This window comes from Aythya ferina (genome assembly GCF_964211825.1).
Source record: "Aythya ferina genome assembly, chromosome: 27".
NCBI classification, from domain to species: Eukaryota; Metazoa; Chordata; class Aves; order Anseriformes; family Anatidae; genus Aythya; species Aythya ferina.
In genome coordinates this window covers 3,896,069-3,920,552 of record NC_140310.1, presented here as the reverse complement: position 1 = coordinate 3,920,552, position 24,484 = coordinate 3,896,069, and the positions used below count along the sequence as shown (strand labels likewise).

Here is a 24,484-nt window from a genome sequence, read left to right as displayed (position 1 = left end):
CTCCCCCGTGGGGCAGGCTGTGCTTATCTGGTGAGGGTTTTGCTTGGCTCTCGATGAGGTTGTGGAGATGGGCACGGAGCTGCAGCCCTCCCCTCTTCTGTCTGTGCCGGCAGCACCGGTTTTGGTGTAGGTGCAGGGGGTGAAATCAGCAGCACCACTCTGGGGTCGGCTCCTGCTCGTGGCCAGAAAGCTGTGGGGTGCCCCATAAGCACCCCGGGCAGGGCAAGGGCCTGGCTCTGTAATTTTGGGGCCGTTCTCCCTCTCCTGAGCAGGAGGGAAGGGCAGAGCCAGCGAGTGGAGACCCAAAGGGGACCCAAAGGGGATTGGGTTTTCTCTGCAGGCAGCCCCACAAAGCTCCCCCGCTGCCACGCTGCAGGTCGGAGGCCTAATAAATATTAGTCATTATCACTAATTAATAAAAGCATCGTGCCACGACCGGCCCGCGTGCCCCTGCTGGCACCTCCGGCTGCTGGCGCGGCACGCAGGGGTAGGGACGTGGCCCCGTCCGCGCCTCGCCCGCCTTCCCCTATTACTTCAGGAGCCCTAAATTCCTGCACAGCCCTGGCTTGCCGTTCCCAGGGCCCGCCCCGGCTGCAGGTCACCGCATCCGGCACCTCGGGGCCACGGGCGAAGCCGAGCACCCAAACGGGCACCGAGGGGGTGCAGGGGGCTTGGGGGGGCTTCGTGCGCCCATGGCACGATGTGGGGCGCTGGGGTTTGTCCCCTTCCTGCTGCTCATCCTTCAAATGCTCTGAGAAAGCAAGGGGGAGAAGATGAAATAGGGATCTCCAGAGCACGGCCAGCAAAGCTTTTCCCAAGGCAGAGGCTGCTCTGGATGCCTCCTGCCCCAAATCCCTCCAGGTTTGCCGCTGATGCTTGAAAAAGGGAACGGGGAGGAGTTGTAGGGGGGCTGCGGTGTCCCCGCGTGCCCCCACCTGCCCCCAGACAGCAGTGGTGTTGTGAAGCTCTCCCTGATTTACCAGGGAGCCTTCACCGTGCTCTTTTCCCCATTTCTTACCAGGAATTATTTCCATCCAAAATAAATAAGTTTTATTTTACGCGTTTTAAAAACCTATTAAAAAAAAGGGGGGGGGATTCGGGAATTTACCCCTTTGAACGGGGACAAAAAACTTCATTTCCCCACCCCCTCAGCAGTGCTGGAAACTGGTTTCTACTGGCACGGGAGCAGCATCCCACCCCTGGGTGCCCCCATCACCCCACGGCACCGATCCGGAGCGCTCGCACCCCCGGACAACCTCCCGCTGGGGCACCCAAAACGGGCAGCGTTGTTTGTCCCCATGCCGTGGCCTCCCCACCAGCAAATCATCTTGACCTATATCCCCGGGGGGGGGGGGGAGGGAAAGGGGGTGCAGCAGGGCTTTAATTCGGCGGGCGCGTGAGCGCAGCAGATAGGGCCATTAGGCAGCGCCAGCTATCGTTAATTAATCCGCAGGTTGATATAGTTATGCACTTAGATCATCAGCACCTGATCCTGCTAATCCCTTCTTGTGCAAGTGCCTGTGCGAGGGGAAGCTGGCAGCGCTCTGCTCCCCAAAATCCGCCGTGGTCCCACCCCGTCCCCACAAAACACCGAGGCCGGGGGGTGACAGAGGTGTCCCCGTCCCTGCTCCTCCCTGTCCCCTGCCCCCAAATCTGGCTTTTCCCAGCGTGATTCCTCTGGGTGCTGGCTGGAGAGGGGGCTCTTTTCCCTCTCTGCTTCAGGGGATGGGACCGAGGGCTGCCTCCCCTCGAGCCAGGGGCTGAGATCCTGCTCATTACAGTAATTATGCCGATAATCGTTGGGAATAGGTAATTATTACCCTGTTGACTTGGGGCTTGCGCTCGGCGCAGGCTTCCTCTGGCCTCCAGCCCAGTTTGGGAAAGAAACACCCCCACGTGCGCTGCCGCGAGCTGCTGTCGCTTGCAGGAGGAGCAGGCAGCGCTCCCGAGCTTCACCTTACACATCCCAAACCCCAAACCCTCCTCTTCCTCGCCTGCTTTATGGCTTCGCTCCGGGAAGAGGTTGGAGACCCCACAGGAGCCTCCACCACACCAAGGAGGCCTCCACGGGGAAACTGTTAAATCTGTGGCTCTCGGATCACTGCTGTGACCCCAAAACCCTCCCAAAGATTTTGTTCTTTTAGGGATAATGTTTTTTTTGTCCCCCAAGGTGCAGCACCAGGAGAGGCCGGCGGTGCCGCGGGCTCCAGGTTGTGCCGAGCCCCGGTGTTGTTTTCTCATCCCCCCCCTGCCTTGGACCCACAGAAGAGCGAAAAAAAGAAACAACAAGCCCCGGCAGTGGAAAGTCGGGCTAACAAATACAAATAAAACTTCCTCTGGATGCTAAAAATGACACACGTAGACAGAGAAAAAAAAAATGATATCGGTGACAATAACACGGCGCGGAGCTATTTCAGTGCCGCCTGTTCCATTGCAGCGCTCGGCGCTGGGGTTGTGGCTGCCGAAAACCAGCCACTTCCCCAGGGACGTGACGTATTTCCTTTCCATCACAAACTGATTTAGAAGCAAAACTTTCTACATTTAGGCAGCGAGAGACTCAGCTTCTCTTTTCTCTCTTGCACCAATGGTGAGCGAATGGAAGGAGAGATAAAGGGGGTGGGACCGGCGCAAAGTGACTGCGTGTGGCTTCCTTTCTTTCTTTCTTTTTTTTTTTTTTTCTTTCTTTCTTTCTTTGTAAATTATCAAAAAGCGAACAAAAAAACCACAATTAATATTTTCCACGCCGTGAGGGCCTCGCACACATCCCAGTGAGAGTTTGTGGTTAGGGGCTGGCCGACGCTGCTGCCCCGTGGTGCGCCCGGTGCCGCGCGCGTGGCTTTGAGCAACGCGGCCTCCACCTCTCGGTCCTGCTCTCCAAGGACTGTCCCCATCCCTGTCCCCTTCCACATCTCTGTGCCCATCCCTGTGCCCTTCAACATGCCCCATTCCCTGTCCCCATCCCGTTCCTATCCCCGTTTCCATCCCCATCCCCATTGTCTCCATCTCCATCCCTTTCCCCATCCCTGTCCCCATCTCCATCCCCATCCCTGTCCCCATCCTGTCCCCATCCTGTCCCCATCCCTGTCCTCATCCTGTCCCCATCCCTGTTCTCATCCCATCCCCATTCCTGTTTCCATCCCAATCTCATCCCCATTCCATCCATGTCCCTGTCCCTATCCCATCCCCATCCCTGTTCCCATCCCCATCCCTGTCCCCATCCCGTCCCCATTCCCATCCCATCCCCATCCCTGTTTCCATCCCCATCCCATCCCCATCCCCACCCATCTCCATCCCCATCCTTTAACCCATCCCATCCCCATCCCACCTCCATCCCATCCCCATCCCATCCCATCCCCTCCGAGGCCCAGCTTGGTGGCACACGTTGGGGACTTGGAGCACCTGCCCGGCGCTCGCCCCAGGCGTGCTCCCAGCTCTCATCTCCAGCTCAAATTAAACCCAAGAATGATGGTGATAATTTCCTCGAAGGATAAACATCCGATGGCTTTTCTCTCCCGCTCCACCAAAAATAAACACTCCAGCCACAAGGAATTAAAGGCAGGGAGGGAAGGACGCCTATAGTTTGACTGCAGGATGTCAACAAAGCGTGACCTTTCATTTACACCGGTCCCTCTGCATTAACCTAACGGCCCAATTACACCCTCAGCGGCGGGGAAATGTAAAAAAGAGAAGGAGAAATCCAACTTTAGCAGACTTCCATGACATCTCGAAGTGTCATTTCCTCCGCTGCTAATTTTAGCTGGCTGATGGCAAGCAGGGCAGCGTGTTTTGTATTTTTTTTTTTGTATTTTTTTTTTTTTTTTTCCTGGGCTGTGGTGTGTTACCCGGCTTCCTTTTTTTGTTGCTCTCCTGCCCTGCAGCTTCCCCCAGCGGCGTGTGCCCGGGGCAGAGCCGGTGCCGCCGGCCCCGGGTCCTGCTGTGGGGTGGCACCGGGGCAAACGGGAGGCGCTCGGTGCCTGCAGGCACCTCGCAGATGTGATTCAGCCTCCTCCTGCTGCAGGGAAAGTCCCGGCCACGTTTGAACCCTCCTGAAAAAATAAAGGTGAAAGCTGCTCTCGCAGCATCGTGGCCTCCGGAGAGCATGGGATGGGCGCAATTTGCTCCGGGACCGAGCTGGATCCAGCATGGGATCCATCGCCAACCTCTCCGAGCACCTCCAGCCCTCGGGGGGGCTTCCTCCCATCTGCCCAGCCACAAACGAGTCGTTTCCCTGCCTCAGTTTCCCCACCTGCAAATTGTCGCCCCCCCAGGGATGTGCAGGGCTCAAAGTGCTCCTGTGGCCAGCCCCGGGGTGTCCTCGGTGCCCCGGCACCGGCAGCGCAAACCCAGCCTCGTCGCTGCGAGGAGGACGTGATCCCAGCCTTGGAGAAACCCCCGAGTCTTAGCTGAGAGCCTAATTAAAGAGCTAATTAAAGGGGAGGTCCGGCTAAGTGGCCAGCCTGCAGAGCTCCTCCGATTTACGGCTTTCATTTCGGTTTTGCTTTCCAAGAGGAGCTGGCTGAGGCAGCGCGGGGAGCGCGGGCAGGGCAGGGATGGAGCCACCCGGGGCTCCCTTAGTGTCCCCCTCAGGGCCACCACGGTGCCACCGAGCACACGTGGCCGTCCTGGCAGGCCCCAAAATCTGCGGGGTGCTGGGGTTGTGCCAGGCAGCAGGCACGGGGGATGCTGGACAAAAACTCTGATGGGCACGGAGATGCCCCAGCCAGGAAAGGGGTGGGAAGCGCCCCATGGGATGGATTTGGCCACGTGTTTTGCCCAGCTCCTGGCCCCCCGAGGCCGTGCCGTGTCCCCCCCAGCAGCAAGGAGCATCCCAGTGCACTCCGTGCCTATTTTTTATTTTATGAGCCACAGGCAGCAAAGCTGAGAGCTGGGTGAGCCGGGACGCACTCGGGGTGCACCAGAAACCCCACGCCGGTGGGGAGCAGAGGGGAAAAGACCCCCCCAGGTTCTGGGGGAGGAGGGAGCTGGGCTTTCTGCTCGTGAATCCAGGCTGGCGGAAATTTGGGCAGCAGCTGGGAGCAACCCCAGGGCTCCCAGGGTCTCATCCGTGGCGATGTGGCCCCGGCTAATCCTCGTGGTGCTTGGTGAGGAACTGCGTCGAGGCCACGGGGGAGCCCAGGCGAAACCTCTCCACGAAGCTCTCCATCGCCCAGGCACCTGGGGGAGAGAGGATAAAGGGGTGAGCGGGGCCGGATCCTGCTCCTGGCTGCTGCTGTGGTGACGGGGCCGTGCGCTGCCTGCCCTGCGCCGGCTGCTGCTCGGCCCCCGACCACATCCTGCGAGCTGCGGCTGCTGCTCCCCACCGCCCGCCGGGCACCCTTGGGTGCTGCAGCCGCTGGGGAGCCCAACCCCGAGCATCCCCGGGCTGCAAAACTCTTCTTGTCCTCCCCCCTCGTCCGCCCCCGCTGGCTTCCTGCCGACCTTTGGAGCAGAGCTTCCCACCGCTTCCTCCAAGCCCACCCCGGGGTGCTTGGAAATCCCCGGCCGCCCTCGTGGGGGAGAGGCCAGGACATCCCCCGGCCCCTCGCCGGCTGCTGCTGCTGCTCCTGAAGGCTTGGGAGCGGAGAAAATCATTTTCCCCCACCCCGACCCCAAATTTTCCTGCCTGGGGGGGGATCCACAGCCCCTCCATCCTCAATTCCTGCTCCCGGGGGTGCGCAACCCTCGTGGACAGCGGCACCGGGGCACCTCGTGATGCCCCCTCCCATGGGGACCCCCTCCCTTGGGGACCCCCGATTTGGGGACATCCGAAGGGCCACGGCCGGGGTGCTGCAGCAGGAGAAGAGCCCCGTTGTTTATCCGAAACCCGCCCTCCCTTCCTGGCACCTCTCTTGAATGTCACGGCGCAGCCTGGTCGCGCTTCTCCGCCCTCGGCGGGAGCACACCGCCCCCCCCTCACCCCTTTCTTTTGCTCTTGCCAAAACAAAAAAAAAGTGCTGAGCAAAACCCCGGCTGCTTCATCATCCGTGGCGATGGCTCAGGGCCACGGGGTGCTGCCGGAGAGCCCGGCTCCCCCCCCCCGCGTGCCCCCCACCACACCGTGAGTCAGCCTCCGGCCAAAAAAGCCCCCGCCGGGCTCTGCCTTTCTGTTTTACTCCACCCTGCGTGCTGCAGCCTCCTGGGCCAGCACCCAGGATGGAGTCACGGGGTGCTCGGGCCCGATCCTGCACCCTGGCAGGCTGCTGAGGAGGAGATGCTGGGGACACATCGGGGTGGGGGTCCCAGATGCCCTCCGGCACGGCCACCAGGCCTGGGTGCCCAAACAGCACCCTTCAGAGGAGGGAAAACTCTCACTTTGCTGCCTGAATCCCCCCCCCTAAACCACCTCTGGGGTCCCGGTGAGCACGGGGCGAGGGGATGGGGTCTCTCGGGGGGTCCCTGCGGTGATCCCACTGCCCCCACCTCCAGCGGGTGCCTTTCATCCGCGGGATTTCAAAGCCCTCGGAAAGCCCAAGCGGGAGCGCGGTCGGTGCCCCGTGGGACGGGGGCGAGAGCGAGGCACGGCTGCTCCCCCCTTCCCAGGGGGGCTGGCGGCTTTAATTAATGCTTACGAGCCCCCCGAGGGGTGTGGATGAAAGCAGCTGGGACCAGGCAGAGTTACTGCAGGCGGGGAGGCGCGCGGGACGAGGGTTTTTCCTGACCTACTTTCCTACCTGCGCTCGCACCGGTGGTGCCCATCCCTCCCGGGGTGTCCTGAAGGAAATCCCCAAAACGCAGCCGCCCAGCCAGGGGCAGAGGTGTTGGGGGCTTCCCCAGGTGGCTCCCGGCCCCGCATCCCCCTCCCCAAAGCCAGCATCCCCGAACCAGGCACCCCGTCCCACCCCAACGGGGAGCGATGTCCCCGTCCCAAAGGGCACCGCTTCTCCAACTGGTCCCAGTGTCCGGGCGGCACTGGGAGCCGTGAGTCAGCGGGGCGAGCGCGGGGCCGAGGTCGCGGGGCCACCGTCCCCTCCCCGCCCAAACAATAAGACATTTCATCCGCGGCTTGGTCCACTTTCAAGCTCATTTCCTGGAGGATTATCTCATCGGGCTTTGCCCTTATCGCAGCGCTCGCCGGAGGAGGAGTGCGGAGCGCCCGGCTGACACCCCCGTGCTTGGAGTGGGGAAACTGAGGCATGGCGACCCTCTGGCCCCATGGGTGATGGATGCTCGGGGCAGTTCTGTGGCACCCCTGCTCCCCTGCACCCCAAAAAGTGCTGGGTGCTCAGCCTCGGGCACTTTGGGGCCGTAATTTCTCAGCCTCGTCAGCGGGGCCGCTCTCCCCGGGAGATTAACGCTGCCGAGATTAATGATGGCCCAGCGGAGGTGGGCGGGAGGCTGCCGGCTGCTTCTTCACCATTAACCAACACCCGGCGACTTCAGCCAGGGCCAGACACTCATCTTCATCCTCCTCCTCCTCCTCCTCAGGTTGCTCCCTCCTCGTTTTCCAGCCCCAGCCCCAAACCCCGCTGATTTCCGAGCTCCCCGTGGTGCCGGCATCCCGGCGCACAGCGCGGCCTCTTGCTTTCCTCACCGGGGACGTGCCCGACGGCTCCTTCTCCCCGCCAGCGCCCGGCCCGACCCGATTTTCCAGCCGGGCGGATCGGAGGTGCACGAGGTCGGCTCATGAGTCAGTGCCATGGCCCCAAAACGAAGCCGTGGCCCCGAAATGAAGCACGGGGGGTGGCCAGATGGGTCCCCCCTGCTCCCCGTCCCCAAATAACTCAGCAGAGACACAGTGGAGGTGATAAATCACCTTCAAACACCCGTCTTCGGTGCACCTGCCTTGCCAAAGGCCCTTCTGGGGCAGGAGGAGGTTTTGGGGTGCTGGGGAGCTTCGCCCCGTGCGCTCTGGGACCGGTGGGCAGCTGGCACCGTGGCACGGCACGGCAAAGGGAGTTTGTGCCCCAGGCAAAGCCGGCTCTGGTGCTTCAGGTGTTTCTCTGATGACAGCACCGGGTTGCTAATGAGGGCCTGAGAACTGCTGCAGGGCCTGGAAATGCCAAGAAACCCCAAATAAAAGCTGGCACGCTGCAGCGGCCCGGCAGGGAAGCGGGAAGCCGCACGGGCCGGCCGCCTGCGCACCTCTCGGCAGAGGGTGGTGGAAGCAGAGGGAGCCACGGCACCGGCCAGCAGGTGCAATTAAACCTCGAGATCTCACTCTAATTAAGCGTGTCCCAGAAGGGAAGGAAAAGGGGTGGAAAACGAAGGGGTCTCCATCCTCCTGCGGGATGCGCATGGGCAAAAACAATCCCTAAAATGTGCCCCACGGCTCAGCGCGTGCTCTGCTGATGGCCGAGGATGGAGGGAGCAGGAAAATCAGGAAAAAGGCCAAAAACCAGCTCTGGAGCCACTTTTTGCAGCTGTGTTTCTTCGCTCGGTCTCGCTGGACGCTGAATTCCCCCCCGCAGGAGGGAGTTTCCCCCGGCGGGGTGCAGCGGGCAGCCGGGGCTGAGCTGCCGGATCGAGAGCTCGAAGCGAGCGCCGCCGCCTCGGGATCTGATGAGTGGCTCTGACATTTTGCAGACCACAAGCTATTATCTCCCATCGCGTGAAAATACAAAGGCGGCTGCAAACCTTTGGGCTTGGAGGGGGGAGGAAGACAGAGGTGGGGGGGGAAGTGGAGCGAGCTCCTCGCTGCGTGGGGAGGAAAAACCTTCGTGCTGCTGGCACGGCACCGGGGCCGCTTTTGGTGCCCCCAAGCAGGAGCAGAGCTGGTGCCCGGTGGTTGCACGGCTGGAAAGTGGCTTCCCCGGGAAGGGATCAGGCTCTGGAAGGGGGAAAATGAGGCTCCAGGAGGGTTCAGCCCTTTGCCTGGGGTTGCAGAGCAAAAAGGATCGATCGGGAAGGCTTGGGAAGGGTCCGGGTGCTCCTCCCGATGAAACAAGCTGCTTTATCCCGTCCGTCTGTCCGACCATCCCGGCGTCTGCACAGCCACGCGTGCTCACACCCTTTGCACCCTTGGGCTGTGGAGCCTCACCCGCTTCTCCTCGCTCGGCTTGGAAGCCATCCGGAGGGCTGGAGGAGCAGGGGGTTATTTTTAGTGCTCCCAATTTTCCCCAACCCCCTTGGCTTCTTCATTTCCCACGGCTCGGGAGAGCGCGGAGCTGGGCTGGAGCAGGAGGCTGCACGTGGAGGTCAGGGTTTAGTGCCCTCTTCTGGAGGCTGTGGCCTCTCCGTGCCTCCGCTGAGCGCCTCCAGCACCCTCCTGGCTGCTGCCTCCAGCAAAGGGCACCCAGTCCTCTGCAGGGTTTTGGACACCTCTCCGGCCCTGGGGTGGTGCCGCGGTGACCCTGGGTGCCACCGTCTATGCTGGAGGTGGCACTGCCGCCTGACTCAGGACCCAAATAAAGCAACAAAAAGGGGATTCTGGACCCAAATGAAGTGACAAAAAGGGGCTGCCCTAAGGCTGAGCGAGATGGAAAGCCCAGAGCCGGGCTGTGAGTTGTGCCAGCAGTGTCACCCACCAGGAGAACCCGGGCATCCCACACCACGGGTACCAAAGGAGAGGACCACGGCAGAGCAGCACAGGAGCTTGCTGAGCATCTTGGCCACAGGATCAGGCCCTCCTTCCTTATTTTTACGTGCACCCAAAGGTGCTCTCACTTCTCCTCGAGGTGCTGCCTCCACGCCACCACACGAGATCCAATGTGCGGGTGGCTAAATCAGCGTTCATTCCTCCGCATCCCTGGGGATGGATGTGGTTAAAACCCTCGAGATACCAAAACCCAGTCCTGTGCTGGCTCTTTTAGGACTCCAGCCCTGCTCTTTGGGTGCCGGGGCTCTAGGATGGGCTGCCAGAGGGTGTTGGGGTCTGGACTGGCCAAGCTGGTGGCACAGCAGTGATGAGGATGAGGATAACCTTCATCCAGCTGCCGAGCTAACAGGCTGCAGAGAGCCACAGCTGGCTGACAAACTGCGACGCTCACGCTCATCAGGAGCTGCAGCTCAAATCTCCTCTGGTGTATTCATGGGTGTCCCAGCCCCAGCACCCTGTGGTGGGGATGTGGCTGCATGGCCCCGGTGAATGGGGCTCCTCCGACCGCTCCGCTGGCAAGGGGGTGCCTTCAGCGCGCGTCATTAAGGAGCAATTAATGAGTCAGGAAAATGAACCGAGGGGCAGAAATAACCCTAGGAAGCAGCAGCCTGCACTAGACACAGCCCCACACCAGGTTTTTTTTTTGGGGTCTCCTCCAGGAGCTGCTTAAGGCAGCGCAGGGGTGCGCACCGGCCTGCCCTGCCTATGGAGCTGCCGGAGGGGTCCCAGGTGGGAAAGTTTTGACATTTCCCTCGTGGGACCCTTGTGAGCCGCAGTGCCCAGGGCTCGAGCATTGGCTCTGCTCGTGCATTTTGGGGAAGGAGCTGCTGGTTTGTGGTTTGCAGCACGGCTCCGTGCCCGTGTTGGGCACCCCAAGCTGTAGGGTGTCCCAGGGCCCAGGAATGGCCTCTTTTGCCCCCTTGTCCCCATCCGTGCACCATTTCGGGACGTGTCCTTGCTCCGCAGCAGCTGGGAGTTGGCAGGCGTTGTGTCAGGGCCCTTTGAGCAATCCCTTGCTAAACCTCTCCGGTTCTGATCCCTATCTCTGCGCTCCGGCGCTGATGAAACCCCAGCAGCTTGGGGATGTGCCGGGGAGGACGCGCCCCGATTTCACAGCTGCCAAGACCTCCCCCTGCTTCCGATCCCGCTAGCCAGGTGATTTCCAGCTGCCTTGCCAAGCATTCCTGCCACCCCACCAGGACATCCCACCCCAGCCTCATCCCTCTAAGAGCGCACCGACAACACGAGCATCCCCAGCACCCCGGGCGCACGGTTTTAGGGCTGCAAATCCCAAAGGCAGCACCCAAAGCAGGGCTCCCGGGGGCACGGTTTGCTCCTTACCGAGTGAGAGCATCTCCTCGGGGCCCAGGGCGATGTGCTGGCCGGCCGGCTGCTCGTACAGGCGGAGCTGGTAGCGGTGGTACCCGCTGCGAGGTGGGGGCGTGGGGCGCACGTAGTCTGGGGATGCAAAAGCAAAAGCATGAGCTTGGTGCTGATCTGGATCACCACCCCCTTCAAGGCTGGGAGCCCCCCAAACCCATCCCAGGTGTCCCATCCTGGGGGCAGAGCTCAGTTTTTCCCCATGGTGCTGGGGGATCCAGGTGGTGGCCAGCCCCATGTCGGCTCAACGGGGCACGGCCAGCTCTTGAAGTCCTCTTGCAGCAAGTTTTGGCTGCAGGTGGATTCTTTTGGGGTTGGGGTGAGGGAGTTTGGGGTTATGGGCTCGCTTTGCAGAGGGGCAGGTCCCCTTCACAACCCCTAACGCATCCCAAAAGGGAGCCAGACGTGGAGGGGGCACGTCAGCGCGTTGTCACCAGCCGCTGTCCTCTCCGTTGGATCGGAGGCTGAGGGCACAGAGGACGTGATGTCCTCTCTCCCCACACCCCAAAAGGGATACAGCCTGTCGGGGTGTGAGCTGCATCGCCTCATCTGGCCCGTGTTGAACCCAAAATCTTTGTTCGTGCAACATCACAGGCGTTGTTGGGATTCACCTGCTTTTATCTGGGGTTTTTCTTTTTGATTGTCCCTCCACCCCCTTTTTTTTTAATTATTATTATTATTTTTTTTTATTTTTTGCTCTGGTTTGGAGCTCTTCCAGCAGCTGGGGAGTTTTTTAACCACTTTTGCCTCTAAAAAAAAAACCCCAAAGCCTGAAGTGGTGGCTGCTGTTTCAGCCAGCCCCCAGCTAACCACAGCTCGGCTGCGCTCTGCAGGACCATGGTGCCCGTGCCTCGTGTCCAGCTCTGTCCCCGCTGGGGACAATGCCACCACCTCCTGTGGCTTGGTGAGGAGGTGAAGCTCTCCCCCATCACCACCACGAGACGTTCTCCATCCTCTGGGGCTCTCCATCACTGCCCCAAGTCCCATGGCGTGTGGTACCCAGCCCCTGCAGCTCCTCTGCTTATCCAAAAACATCCCCAGGAGAGCGGGGATGGCACCGGCGTGTCCCCCTGGCTGTGCCCACCCCAGGTGAGCGCAGCCCCCATCCCACTCACCCGTCAGCACGCGGCCTTTGAGGTCCCCCGTCCTCAGGTCCGTGCCCTGGAACGACAGGAGGAGGGAGGTGAGGTGCTGCCGACCCCCAGGAGGATGAGGATGTGGGGGCACGAAGCCCTCCTGCACCCCCCCAGCTGCACCCGCCTCATCCCAGGGCTTTATTTGGGGAAATTCCAAGCCTTTTGCTCACAAAACCCACCAGCAAGCCAACATCTCCTGTCGAGCATCCCCAACAGGGGCGCGAGGGGAAGGTTTTTGGGGAGGGGGTGATGCGGCGTGGCCAAGGGGTCTGGATAAATGGGAAGGGGGCCCCGTCGGCCGCATCCTGCCCCTGCTGAGCCGCCTCACCCCTGACCTGCTGCACCCACTGCTCTTCCCAGCTGGCCCCCACCTCCCAGCGCTGCTTCCAGCGCTCGTAAATCCTCGTCTGACTGCACCCGTTATTCCAGTCCTGCCCACACACACGCCGCTGCCAGGGCTCCTCCGTCCCAACCTGCCCTGGGAGTTATTACCCAGAAGAAAAAAATAAAAATAAAAATAAATAATAATAATATATATATATAAAAAAAAAATTAAAGATGCATCAGATAACTGCGAGCCCAAGTGCACGTGGGGAACATGGCTGGCTCCCTGATGTTTTGGGGATCAAAGCTCTGCCCTTCTCCACGGCTGCTTTTCACTGAGTCACGGCTGCGTGTGGCACGGCAAAGGGTTCACCTGGAAGCCAAACCCGCCGGGTCCCCAGCCCTCAGCAGCCAGAGCCGAAAATATCCCCACGGCAGCGATGCCGACCACATTTTTGGGCAGTGTTGGGTCCCTTGGGTGCCGGGAGAGAAGCACCCGGGGGCTCCTCCGGACACTCTCCCTTCCCAGACGCGCAAAGAGACCCAAAACCCAAGCAGCTCGCCCCAAAAGCGAGCCGGGCACGTCGCCAGCTCCCTCCTCTCCTTCAAAGGCAGGGGCTGAGGGTTGTTCTGTGCCGGGTAGGGCTGCTCCCGTGCGGGGACCTCGCTGCTATTCCTGGCTTTGCCCAGGGCTTATCGGGAGACGCCGGGCCTCCTCCCTGTTTCCCTGCCTGCTAATGTGGGTTCCTGCTCGCCCCGAGCCGCAGTGGGTTCGCGCTAGCCCCGGGGGTGGGAGAGTCAAAGGATAAAGCTCCTTTTAAGAGGAGAGAACAGGAAGAGGGCGGGCGGGAGAAAGTAGGGACAAGCACTGTAAACCCTGCCTATTTTTTTTTTTTTTATTTTAATATATATATATTTATGTACAGTAAACAGCTCTTTTAAAGGCAAAAGGGGCGCGTTGGCAGGGGGCTGCCCTGAGCCGCGGGAGAGGCTGGCGGGGTCGGCGCGAAGCCTCCCCGCCGAAGATCCCCGCCACGAGCCGAGCTAATGGATGCTGCTGAGCTGCCGGCTTTATTAATGCCCTTTTATGAGAGCATTAGCAGTCCCTAATGACACCATTTGAGCTTTTTTCTTTCCCTCTTTTCCCCCCGCCGAGGACAGAGAGATTTCCAACTCTCCCGTCCGCGCGGTGCCGAGCTGCTCTGGGCAGCCTGCCCCGCGCAAACAGCCTCAAAAATCGGTGCCACGGAATCTTTTGTGCCAGAAATTCCCCTCTGGCCCCTTTTTCCTTGCTCAATAGGGTGGCGAAAACGCTTCCCCCCATTCCCAGCACCCTTGGAGGCGAGGCACCAAGCCTCCCCGGGCCGGCCCTCGGTGCTGCCTGCTGCACGCCGAAGCGCAGGGCGGAGGGGATAAATAAATACAAATTAAGGAGGCAGTGAGTCACATTTTGTTTTCCTCTTGATCTTTTTTTTTTTTTTTTTTCTTAATTCCCTTTCTTCCCCCTCTCCCGAACGTGTCTGATCCCATCGGAGAGGAGGGGAAAGGGCTGGGTGGCGAGCGCGCCAAGCGATTCGCCCGGGCGAGGACGGAGGGTTATGGAAAGTGGGTGTGGGAATCGGCACAATCGCTGGCAGGGAACCAGCACAAACAGATGACGGATGGGACCCGGGGCTGAGCAGCAGAGCGGGGCTGGGATGGGATGGATGGGACCCAGGGCTGAGCAGCAGAGCAGGGTTGGGGCGCTCCCCGGAGCGCACCCGGGGGACCTTGGGGACCTCGGGGACACCGGGGTGAGGGTGAGGGGCTCGGCTGGGTGCCAGGGGGGCCACGTCCCACGGGGGTGCCGGCTGCGCTGCTCTCATTAACCGCTAATTAGCCAAGTGGGGAAGTTAATCCCCAAACGAGCAGGGCGCCTCCTGCGCTGCTCACTTGCGGGGGCCACGGCGGCTTCAAAGCCGGCACAGCCAGGAGCCCAGATTTGTTCTTCTGCCTTCCTGTGATCTTTGTAATGAGGTCGGGATTGATGAATCGGCTCTCAGCATCACGGGGGGAGCAGCGAGGGGAGGGCAGAGCCACCCGGGTGGTGAATCCAGCCTCCTGCGAGCGGACCAGAGGCTTGGGAGCAGCGGTGGAAAATGCATGATAACCAAAATTTGGTGTGGATGGAGCTCACCATGTCCCTGCACAGAAATCTGCCCCCTTTTGGGTTTTTTCCCGGTGCACGATCCCTGCTGACCCAAACACCAGCAGGGTGGGATCGCTCTCATCCCAACCAGAAATGCTCGGGCTCATCCTGCTCCGAGCTTTATGACGGAGGGCATGGAAGAGAAACCCTCATCCATCAGGATGCCCAAGAGGGAGAAGGGCAGAGCCCAGCGAGCCCCCAGCACCCCCAGACCTCAGCATTCCCCAGCCCAGCTCCCGTCCACATTTTGGGTTGTTTTCACATGAATCCCACCATAACCCCCTCTCCTAACCACTTTCTGTTTCTCTTTACGCACATGCAGAGGGCAGGAGATGGATCTGCTGCTCCTCACTGCACAAAGACAAGAATGGTGAGGAAACCCCAAATCTGGGCAGTTTGGTGCTCCACCACCACCATGAGCACCTCCTTGATGCTGTACAAGCCCCAAAACCATCCATTTTTACCCCAACACCGTGCCACAACACCATTTTCTTAGAGGGACAGCTCAAGGGGACACGTCACCAGGCAGCATCCCCACAGCTTTGTGGGGTCAGCACCCCCAAGAATTTACCCCAATAGCTTTTGGGATGATTAGGCAGTGATTCCTGCTCGGCGTGGCCCTGCTTTATTTTCTTCTCGATCGCTATAAATGGGGAAGGCCACCATAAAAATATATTGAAAAATAAATATCAGGCACGGCTGTAATTTAAATTAATGCTCGCCTGCTACACCCTAATGCCCCAGGGAAGGACATGCTATAGGGTTATTAAGTAAGCAAAATAAACATAAATCACCTCGGCGTTTGGCCCTTTGCAACATTTTTTTTTTTTAATCTAGGAGCAGGAAAGCAGCTGAGACGAAGCACTGCGCGGAACAACCCGCCTGGAGGCCTCCCTCCTGGAGGACAAGGGACAAAAATCCCAGCATGGGGACCAAAATCCCAGCACCGGGACAGGATTCCCAGCGCCAGGACAGGATTCCCAGCACCGTTCCAATTGAGGGAGGCTCTGCTGGGTGGATTTCCAGCCGGCGACGACACCTGCCTGGCTTAGGCGTTGCTGGCACCCGCGATTTGCCTATCTGCCTCTTTCGTTAGCTATCTAGGTTAGGGGTCCACGCCAGCGGGGCGGAGGCAATGATGACACCCAGGTGGTTTTGAAACTTCAGCCAAAACATTTCTGGCGAAAAAGGAAAAGGGGGAAGAGCACCGGGCTGCTGCAGAGGTGGGGTGGGTGCCGCGAGCGATGATGGGCTGGGGACTGGAGGCTGCCACGAGAGCCTCCCCGCTGCGCCTTCACCCCTGGGACCCCGGCGGATAAGTGTCAGGGTTGGCTTAAGCAAGAAAATTGCCCCAGTTGAATAAAAAGGATGATTTAAATCAGCTTAAGGAAGGCTCTCCGATGCTCCGATTGCAGCCTGCTCCGGCTTTTCCCCACGGGCAGCGGCTGCGCACGCCGGGACCTGGCACCCAAAGGACCCCGAGCGCTGTCGCAACCCCCCCGAGCCGGGTGTAAAGCAGGATAAGAAATGATGGAAGCGATCACCAATAACAAGAACATGTTGGTAGCAACCCCAGCTCGCATCTGCCCGGGCTTTGTCTCGGGGTGTTGCAATTACCAGCGAGCTCCCGGTGGAGCTGGCACCCTGACACACCGACCCGGCTGCCCCTTAGGGTGCAGGGTGACCAAGGGAGGGCGGATTTGGGTGGGTTTTGCCCCCACTCCGCCTGCAACACCCATTTTCTGGGGGCTGCACACCTGCGATGCTCCCCAGGGCTCTTGGGAGGGCTGGGGCATCATCAAAGCGCTGCCAAACTCCAGGGGAAGGTGCGCTGCGGTGAGGACGGAGAGATGGAAGAGCCAAGAGCAAAGCCCCCAAGATTTCAAAGCAGGGAAAAACCTCGAACCGGCCAGAAAAAAAAAAAAAAAAAGGGCTGGGAAGAGCTGGAAAGGTCCTTTCCATCCCAAGCCTGTGCTGTTCTCAAGAGTGGAAAACTTGGTGCTCCTTGTGTGCGTGTAGCTTTAAGATTAGCTTGCTTTTCCAGCAGCAGATTTCCGGAGGATTCTTGGAGAAACACCAAATTTTGCCTAATTCAGGCATTTAAAGGACCGGGAGCCTGGTTCTGAGCGGAGCAGAGCAGAGCCTGCACTGACACCCTGCCCTGGGGCGGGAGGGATGGAGGATGCGCCCGCGGGGTCACCGCAGCCTGTGGGGCCGGGGAGGTTTTTGCATCGGGGTTTGCAAAGCGCCAGCACGTTCCCAGCCACCAAACGAGCACCAAACAGCACTGAGCACCTCTGCGGGCACGTGTCACGCTCCTCCACCCGCACAGGCACTCGGGAGGCACAAAATTTCCTTTTTGGCACAAGGGGGCCCGAATTTTGGGGGTGACGCTGGCACGACCGCAACGCCTGGCGCTGCCTTTGGAGGCGCGACGCTCCGGGGGGTGCTGCCCCCGGGGCAGGGGGCACGAACGCGGCCCCGCGTGCCCCAAAAAACCTCCCCTGCAAATTCCTCCTGCCCCGGCCGTCTGATCCCCAGCCCGGCACCTTCCCCGTGCGCGGGGGTGGATCAAAGCCCGCGCGTGCCAGCCCTGCAACCGCTCTGGGCCAACTTGGCTATTTCGGCATCCCTAATCTGATGGGAGCGCGGGGGTAGGAGCGTGGGGCTGGGGTTTTACTTTTTCTTTCTTTCTTTTTTTTTTTTTTTTCTTTTTTTTCCCTTCCCCTTCCGCTGCTCAAAAAGTCTCCCCCTTCGCAGCTGGTGACGAAAAGCCAGGAGCGAGCGGCTTTGGCCCCTGGCGGCGCATCCGGGTGCCTCGGGCTCGGCCTCGCAGCCGCTTCCTGACAGCAGAGACTTGGCAGCCTGCAGGAGGAGAGTCCGGCACGGTCCCCCCCCCAGGGACGTGGTGAATTTGGACAGGAAACGTCTCCAATTGGAGCGTTTCCCCCCCTGCTTTTTTATATTTTTTTGCAGGGAGGGGGGGATCCTTGAAGGAGGAGAGCTTTGGGGTGGCCGTGAGCTCTCCGGGTTGATTTAGGTGATGAGAAAAAGCCAGGCACACATATTTATTTATTTTTTTTCCCAGTGATTTCTGTTGCCAAGCATCCCATGGTCTATGGGGTCGGGATTTTGGGATCTGGGGCTGTGGGACCCCCGCTGGCATCATCAGGGCTGCCCCATCCCGAGGATGAGGGGTTAAACGCGCTGCGGTTATCCGGCTGCAGCGAGGCTGCCAAGCTGCTCCGGTGCCACGGACTTCCCTTTTTTCCATAAAAGTCCACCGGATCCCGGATCCTGGATCCCACGGGGCGCTCGGGGCGCACGCAGGGCGCGGAAGGAGGGGGCCCGGCCGCCCCACCTGGGGCGCGTGCGAGCGCCGGGGGCCGTTTGGGCAAAACCCCCTGCTCCTCCCCAAAACCCACAGCGGCGAGCTGGGGGAAATCGGGGGCGAGTTTCCCCGTGGCTGTTTGTCGAGAGGGACCGAGGGAGAGGAGAGGGTGGGGGGCTGGCCCCCGGGCCATACGAGGGGCGTTGAATTGGGGCCGGGTGTTTGGGGTGAGCAGCCTGGGTCGGATCCCCGCCGCTGGCTGCGAGCCCCCGCGCTCGCAGCTGTATCAGTTACAGCACAGACAAGATGTCATCACCCCGTGCCTTGCATCAGAAGCGTCTTGCAACGAAGAAAGCCAAATTTTTTTTTTTACAGCCGAGGTGCGCACGCACACACACCGAGCGAGCCTGGGTAATTAACTTAATAGCTTTCTTACAGAATGCCCCGTGAGTGATGCTCAACATATTCAAGTGTTGACAAGACGGCGCTGAACCCGACGCCTACACCATGGGCAAGCCAGGCACCGAGCGCAGACACACCTTCATTGTCTGAAACTCGTAGTAAAACCCCAGCCCCGCGTTGTGAAACGGCAGCCGTGCAGATGGGGCTGCAGCCCGCGGGGAAGGCGCCCGTAACCCTACAGCTGCCGGCACGGGGAAAGCTCTGGCTGGCCCCTTCCACCAGCCTGGATGTGGTGCTGGTCCCGTTGGGAAGGATTTGGGTTGTTGGTGTAGGGGAAAGTTGGGCACCCGTTGGTGTTGTGGCATCTCAGCAGGGCTTCGTCCCCATCCCCCAGCCCTGAGAAGCTGCTCAAGGAAAGTCTTTCCTACAAAACACACGATTTTGGTTAATCTCTGCGTGATGCCAAGGAAAAAAACAGGGTGGTGCACCCCATCCTGAGCACCCGAGAAAAAAAAATAAAATAAAATAAATAAATCCCTGGAAGAGGGATTTGTGGGGAAACCAGTTTGGATGGGGATGTGTTGTAAGAGGCAGCAGGGCTCCGTCTCCAGGAGACTCAGGGTGGGATCTTGAGTCAGGAAAGTTGCCCAAGAAAGGGTGGTCTTTCCGTACAGGTTTCGCCGGGTTGGGAAAGCGTTCTCCCAGCGGCTGGGACCCGCGTTGTACAACGCGTGGAGCAATCTCCAGCTCTGTCATCATCGTGCTGCTGAGCCCCGAAACCCGGCGGCCCCGCGGCCGCTCTCTGCCCCTCGGCGGCTGAATAAAAGCACCCGAATCTGACCCAGGTTTGCGGGGACCTTGGCCTCGTTCTGCTTCACCCACGGGTGTCTCGGGGAGCTCAGGACCACGGCACGTGGCCGTGCCCCACAAAATGCACGGATGCTGCACCCCATGTGCACGGTCACGGCACGAGCTGCTCGCTCCCGGGCCGCCGAGCGCCGAATTTGCGGGGCTCCGGTGTGCAGGAATTAAGGATTTAACTGGGAGTTAGCTTGGCATTGTCAGGGAATTAAAGGTTTACCTGCCGCCTTGCAGACGGAGGCTTAGAGGTTTTACAACCGCCGGAGATTTACAGCTCAGAGAAATTTCGACACGGGTCGGTTTCCCCCCGGCAGGGAGGATTTTGGCCAGGGGCTGGGCGCCCTGACGAAACACGGGCAGGTGGGAACGGCGGCGAGAGCTGGGTCCCACCGTGTTTCCAACCAAATCTCAACCCTACGAGGAGCCTGCCAGGGCTCAAAAGGAGCACAAGTCGACCCTAAATTGAGCCTTTCCCTGCCTTGTAACACTCAGCCCTCAGTTCAGCGGGGGTTTTGCGCTCAGGTCCCTTTTCTCTCCGTGGTGGTACCGGGAGATTCAGCATCCCTTGCACTGATGGTGCCGGGGGTCTCACAAAACCAGGGCAGACCCAAAGGGGAGCAGAGGCTGCAGAGCACCAAAGCACACTTCCCCACGGGATTTGAAGGGTGAAAGCCCAGCAGGATGCAGGACAAACCCACCCCAACCCCCTGCAAACCCAGGGCTGCGCGCTGCCCCGCTATCAGCTCGGATCGGGACGGCGCACGGCGAGGAATTGCAGCCTGCAAACAGGCAGCGAGCAGGGCCAGGCGGAGGAGCAGGGGCTGTGCAACGCCCGGCCCGGGGCGAGCGGGCTCACCCACCCACGCAATGGGAACAGGCAGCTCCTCTTGCAGCGAGGACGGGCCCCGATGGCAGGATGGATAAAGCCGCCCTTGCGCAAGGCGCGGGGATGCGCGGCGGGAGCGGACTTGCTCGGGCTCGGGGCTGCCGGCAGCACGGGGATGGATGGAGGCCCAGGGATGGACCCAAAAGCTCCGTGGGGGATGCTCACAATGGATAGAGGATGGAGCCGGGTGCCGGCCCCTCTGTGTCTACCCGCAGCGGGGTTCCCGTGGTCTCGATCTCTGCTGAATTCACGCCCGCGCCCGGTGCGCAAAATGAGGAAAACGACGGCTTCTCCCCCAAAACGTGGCCACCCTGAGGCAATGCCAACCCAACCGAAGCAGTGAGGAGTTGGGACCCAATGGGTCAGCACCCACCCAGGGCAGCAGCCGGGTCCCAGCAATCAGAAAGCACCTGGATAAGGTGTTGGGAGCATGTCCGAGCTCATCCCCTCCCCAAATCTGATTTTGGGGACCTCATTACAGTAGAAGGATGCTGCTGGGGGATGGAGCATCCTGAAGGAGCCCCAATGCTGCTTCCAGCCCCAAACCAAGCCCCTTTCCCCCCGTGCAAAGCTTTAGGAAGCTCGGTGCCACTGGAACCGAGCAGGAACGAGATCAGGGGGTCCTGTCCCCTGCTCTGCCCCCAGCTGGTGACTGTCCTCCCCCGTCCTGGCTGCGTGCTTCCCACTCCTTTGGTACCGGGAGGTACAAAATAGGTTGTTGTTCACGACGGGGCTGGTGATTATTAATAATAACTCTGCTGTTCGTGCTCCAGTTTCCCCAGCGCGCTGGCAGCGTGCCACCTGGGCCCGGTGATTTAGTGCAACTTAATTATTCCCGGCGTTTCATCACCTCTTGTTTTTGATGTCTGTGTCTCCGTCAGCGCCTCACCTTCGTGACTAAGAGAGCCGGGGAAGCTGTTGGAAAAGGGAGAGAAAGGGGGAAAAACCCCGAGCCGGAGGGCGTGGACTCGGCGGCGAGGCGGCTGGGGAGGTTTGGGGAGGTGTCCTGGGGGGACCCTCGGCATGACCCTTTTTGGGGGACCCTTGGCACATCCCTTTGATGGGGGGACCCTTGGCACCCTAAACAGGGCACGATGGGGAGCCTGGAGCTCAATCCTACAGAGGATGGCTGTGTTGGCCTGAGCATCCCTTCCACCCAGATGTATTTGCACCGGGCGAAGCCGCTGTGCCAAGCGAAACTCCGTCGTAAATAGCAGCCCTTGGTTCTCCTATAGTATTTTCCATCCATTCATCCCGAAGCATGCTAGAGAAGTGGGTGGGTGTCAGTAACCACATTTTATAGGTGCAGAAGCGCTCGCTCAGCGTGCTCAGTCACTAAACTGGTGTCAGGGCTGCCACCGAAGCACCTCCCCGTGCCGCTGGGTGCCCGGTCCCAACCCCATCGCCGTGCCCATGTCCCGGTGTCACCGTCCCTAAATGTAGTGAGGTGGCTGCTGTGATGGATCAGGGGGTTGTGCTTAGCCAGGGGCACTTTCTGCTGCTGTTTTGGGGCATTTGATGAAATAGGGGGGCTTACAAAGGGATCAACACCAGAGGGCTCGGCAGAAAAGGGGAATTCTGCTTGGGATGGCACCTGTGGGGTGCAGGGCCAGGACATGGGGATGGGATGGAGCACTGGGGTGCAGGATGGGAGGCGAGGGCAGGATGCGAGGTTAGGATGTATCACGGGGATGTAGGGACAGGATGTAGGGCCGGGGTGAGGATTGGGATTTAGCACAGGGATGCAGGGACAGGATTTAGGGTTGGAATGGAGCATTAATATATAGGGCTGGGGTGCAGGAGGATTAAGGAGTAGGGTGAGGATGTAAGGTCAGGGTGCAGGGCTGGGATGCATGGATGGGATGTGGGGTTGGGATGGGGGATTGCGATGCGGGATGGGGTGCTGGATGGGATGTAGGGCTGGGATGCGGGATGGGATGCTGGCTGGGATGCATCACAGGGATGTAGGATGGGACGTTGGCTGGGATGCAGCACAGGGATGCAGGATGGGATGCAGGGTGGGATGCTCACCCTGGCGGAGCAGAGGACAAGCCCAGCAGGTGCCAGCCCACACAGACCAGCCGAGTTTGGGCAGTGCCCAAAGGGCTTGGGGCCAGGCTGGGTGAGATCCCCAGGAGGGCACCCAGCGGCGGGGACACCCGGGCTCCCCTCCAGGCCACGCAAAACTCCGCGAGGGAGCCAACAAACCGGGGAGCGGGGGCCCGACAAAGCCAGGAATTTTCATTAAAAGAGGAGGGGAGAGAAAAATTTAAAAAAAAAAAAAAAAAAAAGAGGAAAAGTATTTCCAGTATTTCCCTCTGTGTCTTTGGCCTGGTGCAGCCCTTCTGCTCACTGCTCTGTTTATACATGATAGACAACTAATTAACATCCAAGCCTCTTGAAAGGTCTTTTCAGAGGTAATGTACTGACAGAGGATGTCAGTAAGGAGCAGTGATTTGTCTAAGCACTGATCACATTGTTTCAGACTGAATGAGGTGAATATTAAACTGCTTTAAATGCACTCTTCATAAAGCACTAATTACATACTCCCGGGGGAGTACGGGCAAGGAATACTAAACAGCAGAAAAGTCAACAGAGTGCTTTTTATAGTATGTTGCTGGGTTCTGTGTTTTTCTGTCTTTCTTTCTCTTGTGCGCTCTCTCTCGCGCTCACTCTCTCTCTCTCTCTCTTTTACTGTAAAATCACAGCACGCTGAAGAATACACATTTATAGCACAATGGTTCACATCTAATTATACAGCAATCATTAGTTTTAACCTGGGTGTATTATATTTTCTTTGATATATTGTGCCCCCCGGCATCTCTTCGCATAGAAGGCTTCCAATGGCATTTTCTCCCCTCCCTCGAAAAAAATGTGCTTTTTTCCATCATTAGCATTTGCTTATAATATTTCTTTTTTTTTTTTTTTTCCCCCCAAACAAAAATTTTAAATTGGCAGGAATAAAAGGGGCAAGGAGGGGAGGAGGAGAAATCCGTTTAATCAAAATAGGAATCTGTTCCCTCCCTCCTGGAATCGTGCACTTTATTATTACCAAGGTAACTCCGCTGGGTTTTTAAAGGGAGAAGGAAACACAGAATGGGCCATTAATGAATTCCTGCAGATCCTGCTGCACTCCTGGTCCGGCTGATCCTTACGGGGTGAACAACCAGGCTCCATGCATTATTAATGTCCTAATAGCACAGCGAGGGGTGTGGGGGTCACAACCCAAGCCCCCTCTGCACAGAAAACCCCGAGACCTCATCCTATAAGAGCAAAAAAGAGCAGCGAGAGGCAGGGCCCCGCATGGGAGCAGCACAGCCAGAGCACCAGGAGGGGATGGTCGGGGTTATGGGGACAGGGATGGGGACAGGTCTGCCATCCTCAGGGCACAGCATGGGATTTACTCGCAGGTGTGGATCATACGTGCAAAATATGGCTCAAATATATAGGGTCTGGCTCGGATGCATAGGATAGGGTAGGATGCTTGAGCATGGAGAATGGCTTAAATGCATAGGGTCCAGCTCAGATTAATAGGGTCCAGCTCAGATTTGTAGGGTCCAGCTCAGATGCATAAGGTCCAGTTCAGATTTATAGGGTCCCATTCAGATGCGTAGGGTCCAGCTTGGATTTATAGGGTCCAGTTCAGATGCATAGGGTCCCGCTCAGACTTATAGGGTCCCTCTCAGATTTATAGGGTATGCCTCAAGCCCAGAATATACAGGCTGCATCTCAAATGCAGGGCCTATAGCTCAAATGCATAAGAAGGGTTCAAACACAGGGGTATGGCTTAAACCTATAGGTTTGGGCTCAAACACAAGGAGTATGACTTAAAACTGTAGGTTTTGGCTCAAACATAAGGGTATGACTTAAACCTATAGGTTTGGGCTCAAACACAGGGGATATGACTTAAAACTGTGGGTTTTGGACCAAGCACAGCAGGTATGGCTCAGGGTGCATGGGGTATGGCTCCAACGCACAGAGTTTGTAGGTTTGGGCTCAAACACAGAGGTATAGAGGAGGGCTTAAATATGTAGAGTGCATAGGTTTGGGATCAAACCCTTCGGGTATGGATGAAGCAAGTAGAGTGGGATTTGAGGGCATGGAGCGAGGCTCAGACCCACGACGCATGGCTCAGACCCACACCACAAGTCCCAGACCCATAAAATAAATCTCAGACCCACACCACAACTCCCAGACCCACACCACGCAATGAAGACCCCAACCCTCTGCATGCTCAGCACCCCGACCCCACAGCGCTCAGCATCCCCTACAGCCCCCGGGCTGAGCACCCCGCGCAGGGCAGGCGCACGGCGGAGAGCTGGGACCCCGCGCTGCCTCCTTCGAGGTGCAAACTTCCTTGGAAAGGAAGAGTCAGGCAGCCTTTAGATTTTTTTTTCTCCCTTTAAAGAACATGAAAGAATCTGATAATTACTTCTATCTA

At 59.0% G+C, this 24,484-nt stretch overlaps 1 protein-coding gene across 1 annotated transcript in view; it reads right to left on the bottom strand.

Moving 5' to 3' along the window:
• Positions 1 to 4,837: 4,837 nt before the first annotated feature.
• The window catches only part of PEBP4 (phosphatidylethanolamine binding protein 4), a 63,125-nt gene continuing 43,478 nt past the window's right edge, over positions 4,838 to 24,484 (bottom strand). Inside the window, exons 5-7 of the mRNA XM_084499648.1 lie at positions 12,031 to 12,076; positions 10,877 to 10,993; positions 4,838 to 5,175 (exon numbers count right to left, since the gene is read on the bottom strand). Coding sequence (XP_084355774.1) covers positions 5,084 to 5,175; positions 10,877 to 10,993; positions 12,031 to 12,076 — 255 coding nt within the window. The 3' untranslated portion in view covers positions 4,838 to 5,083. The remainder of the gene's footprint in view (positions 5,176 to 10,876; positions 10,994 to 12,030; positions 12,077 to 24,484) is intronic.